The sequence below is a fragment of the Pteropus vampyrus genome, unplaced genomic scaffold (assembly GCF_000151845.1).
Source record: "Pteropus vampyrus isolate Shadow unplaced genomic scaffold, Pvam_2.0 Scaffold111, whole genome shotgun sequence".
Taxonomy (NCBI): Eukaryota; Metazoa; Chordata; class Mammalia; order Chiroptera; family Pteropodidae; genus Pteropus; species Pteropus vampyrus.
In genome coordinates, this window is record NW_011888892.1 from 2017550 (window position 1) to 2022164 (window position 4615).

General features: G+C 46.2%; 1 protein-coding gene across 1 annotated transcript in view; it reads right to left on the bottom strand.

The window, feature by feature from the left end:
* The window catches only part of TEX36 (testis expressed 36), a 9891-nt gene extending 6345 nt beyond the window's left edge, over positions 1-3546 (bottom strand). The window contains exon 1 of the mRNA XM_011365478.2: positions 3496-3546. Coding sequence (XP_011363780.1) covers positions 3496-3546 — 51 coding nt within the window. The remainder of the gene's footprint in view (positions 1-3495) is intronic.
* Positions 3547-4615: the final 1069 nt, after the last annotated feature.

Below are 4615 nucleotides of genomic sequence, written 5' to 3' on the forward strand. Positions count from 1 at the left end.
AAAGACGAGACCCCAGCTCTCGGTGATGGGATGGGTGAGTCACGGACTGTACATTCAGTCCCAAGTCCGCTCTCAGCTTTCTCTCCTGTGAGGTGAGCCTCGTGCAAGGGACCTCACTCTCCAAGCCCCAGTTTCTTTATCTGTAAAAGGGGAATAATAACACCTACTTGATAGGGTAGATGTGATTAGAAGAGAAAATGCATGCACTCGGTGCTCAATAACTGCTATGTAAAAAGGTGGGGGATTATGTCACGCACAGCGTATACTCGGTGGAGCCTTCTCAGGTGGTGAGAAGCGTGGGCTGGATGACACAGGCAATGGAGAAATCTTTTAAACACAGTGCTGAGTGGAAAAAAGGAGAAACGGAACAGGATCTATAAGCTAACGCCATTTCTGTAGATAAATAACATGTGCACAAAATGACAACACGCAATCTGCACGACGTGTCGGAGCAGAAGGCCTCCCAGTAAACACTGGGACGACTGCCTGTGGGGTGAGGAGAAGGACTGGGTCAGGCCATGACACAACCGCACAAGCCGCAGGCCACCGTACACCCAGGCCCCCGGCACATGTGCAGGAGAGTGACGACAGGGTCCCCTCGGAGCGGCAGAGGCAGGGGAGGAGGAAGACTTCCTTTTCACGATCACTCCCACCGTTTAAAGGTTTAAGTGCATCTACGACATTGACTTTTTCCACAACGAACATGAGAACATTTGTTTCTGATTAGAGTTGTAATACGTACTCATGGTTTTAAAAAAATTCCAACAATAAAGAAAAACATAAGGAAGGAAGTAAAATTCCCTTTAACTCTTTGGTGACTGTCTTTTCCATTCGTCCCTATATGAATGGACATGCGTATATATGCATAATTTTGCACACATGGGATCACATTATAAATTTGATTTCTAAAAATTATAAATACTTTTTTATGTAACAGTCACTTTTAGTTACTTTCTCCTTCCCCTTCCTGTCACCCCCCACTGCCACTCCAGGTAACGACATGAGCATATACGAACACCTGTACCTGCAGAGGCAACTCACACTGCTTTACAAAAATTGGACCACGTGATACATATTATTTTGTGCCTTGCTTTTCTCACTTAACAATATATCCCAGAAATTTCTCAAAGCCAACCTACATATCTCTAATGTTCTTAAACAATTATTTTTAAAGTAAATATAAATAATAGAAAGGGCGTCCAGACTCAGAACCTTTCCCTTCCCCTGCCTCCGGGCTCCCGGCCTCAACAGGGAAGTTGTGGAGTGTCAGGCGGGGGTGGGGCGGGTGCAGGAGCCGTTCTAACACCGGGAATGATTCCTCTCACCAGCTAAACGACACCTGACTTGAGTTCATTTGTATTCTGCAAGTCCATGGACTAAATCACTGTAAAAAAAAAAAAAAAATGGCTCTAGCATTTTAATTTCACTCAAAATATATATTTAGTGGCTATACCATGATAGCTGTGAAATAAACCCTTCTGTGATATTGTAACCATGAAATATAGCTTTTTAACTAGTTGGCGGTGAAATTTTTGCTGCGTTCAATCACTCAGTGACTGAAATATTAAATAAGAAGGCGAAAGTGTGTGGAAAAGCCTTTGCTACCCTGCAACAGCCAGATGACAACGAGCAAGGTCAACTGCAAAATGACTGTCCCTTCTAATGTGGCCATTACTGCCCTCCCACATGGGCTGTGGCTGACTCAAAGCCAACCATTTCTTTGACTTTCCAACTCGCCCACAAGTTACTCTGGCAAACTTTTAGATCAGTACTATTCTTTTTCTGCTTTAGGTGCTGGCAGCAGAGAGGCTGAAGTCAGACTTGGGGAGATAGTGTCTCTCCAGCTAAAACCGGCCCAGGGCACATTCCTGGGGTCGCAATAGGGGAGGAAACGTTCATTCTCTGTTCTCCTTCGTACAGAACCCTGACTTTGTTTGGGGTGGCAGTGCGGCTGGTTAAAAATCTTCCCCAAACTCCTTTGCAGCTAAATTGGCCACGTGACTCCGCGAGATGAAGCAGAAGTTTGCGGGGCACAGCTCCTAGGAAAGCTTTTGTTTTCCCCACAAAAAGGGGCCAACCTGGCTGACAGGTGCCTCCTGTCTGTTCTTCTTTCGACCTTCCCCTCGTTTTCCTACCTGAGTTGAAGAGCCCCACATGAAGAATGTCAGAACAGAAGGCTGAAAAGCCCTTGGGCCTCCAATGACACCCTAGGACACAGGTACCAGCCCTGAACTGCCTACTTCTGGGTTTATTGTTACTTGAGAAATACGAACCCCTATTTGGTTAAGACAGTGTAGTCAGTGTTTCATAATATTCAGTCGAACACAATCCTAACTGATATTGTAGGTTTTAGAAAGAGGTGAAGCTATTTAGTCTGAGAAACTTATGTTTTTCTTTTCATAATTAATTAGTGTTCCATAGTTCACACTATTTCCTATTTTACTTTGGCTGCCAGGGAACTCAGAGTCAAATTTGATGCCTAAATGCTACCATGCAGGCCGTGTGGCCTATATATATATATATATATATAAAAATATATATATATATATTTCCCAGTCTCAGCCTCTTATTCTAAAGTATATTTAAACTGGTTCTGAATTTTAATTTTATTTATACTTTCCTATTTTATTGTGAATATTTTCCATACATTAAATCTTTGTAGACTGAAGCAGGATGGATAAGAAAGAATACATATATATATGTGTGTGTGTGTGTGTGTGTGTATGTGTGTGTATATATATATATATACACATACACGTATATACACACATGCACACAGCGACAAGGCTAGGACCTCACACTTACGGGTACAGCAAACGTTTCTTGAAGACGGCAAACAGTGATAATCCCACCAGGCTTTGCGATATGAGAGAGGGGTCTGAGGAAGAGTATGAAGCTGAAAAGGTAAAGTTTTCAAATGATCAAGATGGGGAAATGATACATTTCTAGACTCTTCCCACTTCACAGCCTGGTGGGGCCAAGAGGGTCGGATTGTGGGCCAGTAGGAATTCGTTCAGAGGTTTCTCTTATAATATTAATTCCTTCAATATAAGTATTTTTTGAGAACTTCTGGTGGACCAGATCCTATTCCAGTCACTTGGGATATAATCAGTGAAAAAAAAAAGACACGGATCTTATCCCTGGCCATAAAGTTCATATTCTTGCAGAGGGGGACAAGCAATACACATAACGTAAGGAATTATATAGGATATTAGAGGAGAGATGCTCTGGAAAGAAGGAGGAGCAGGGCAGGCAGCAGTTACTGTCTAGCGGACACGCACAGGTGCCGGCGTGCGGACGGTTCCGCACACGCTCTCTCATCTACTCCTGCCCAGAATGCCGGGAGATTCCCATCTAAGATGAAGGAACTGAGGCTGGGCGAAGTGATTTATCGAGCCGCAGCAAGTGGCAGGGGCGGGATCTGGACCCAGGTCTATGCCCCTGACCACGCCCACGTGGCCGGAGACAGGTAAGAGAGGGCGCCATCTTTCTTACCCATCTTCCGTCCTTGTCTAAGGGCGGGTTGAAGCGTCTCCCTTTGGCCATTTTCTGTGGGAACTGGGGGCGGATGAAGCTGGATCCTTCATCGCTCCATTGCCGGGTAAGCCACTCCTCCCCCTCGTTCCTGATCTTTAGTTCTCAGCCTCTACCAGGACAGTACATTGGGGAGTGCCCGGTACCCGCTGCTGTCATAGAATCAAGCCGGTACATCACAATGGGGGAGGAGTGAGGGTCTTCTAAGCTCTCCGAGCATTCCTGCTGCTGGTTCCCTGCAGCTGCTGCTCCCCAATGTGTGAGGCAGAGAGCCAGCAGGTCCCAGCTGAGGAAGCCTCATAAACAGGTCAGACAGGTAAGGGCCAGACGGTCTTGAGAGAATGACAAACTTTTATTACCCTCTAAATCCTTGAACCAATAGCATTTGAGTTGAATGTTCCCATGGTAACCATCTGCCCCAACCTCTTAGTTTTCAGAGAAGTAAATTGAATCTGGGCTGCGGATGACCTTGTCCACATCGGTGGCTCTGCTACACCCAAGACCTAAGCCTCCCTAAGTGCTCCTTCCACAGCCGCCTCTGTGCCCCGGCTCAGGCTCACTGTCTTGGGAGGTGGGGGGGTGGGGGGGGCGGGTCACTCACTGCTCAGTCATCTTACTGCACACCAGCAAGGCCACAGAAGTAACAGTCATGGATAATTATGAAGTGCCAGGTGCTGTGCTAAACTAAATTCTTTGTGTGTTTTTATTTTATTTATTTTCCATGACAACCTTCACCATTTATAAATCAGAAGACAAGCGGCAGTAACCAATGGGTGGGGCACCAGGTCGCGGAGCTCACGAGCCCCCCAGAGGCCACCTGGCCTCCCCACTGCTGCAAAGGCTGCTCCTGAAAAGCTGGCTCTCTTTGGGGCCTGGATGCCCCAAAGTCCCGCCTCTACTCAGTAACGTGCTGTCTGCTTCTCTGTCTTTCTCCTTTTTTGTGCGGTGTCTTGACAATTCTCTTGGCTACTCCCTGTGAGAACAGAAGTAAATATCTACAGAAGAACCTCTTCTGTCTTGGAGTGGGCCGTCGGGTTCCTGCTGGGACACGGGCCAACACTAAGGCAGGTGTTAGTAATCA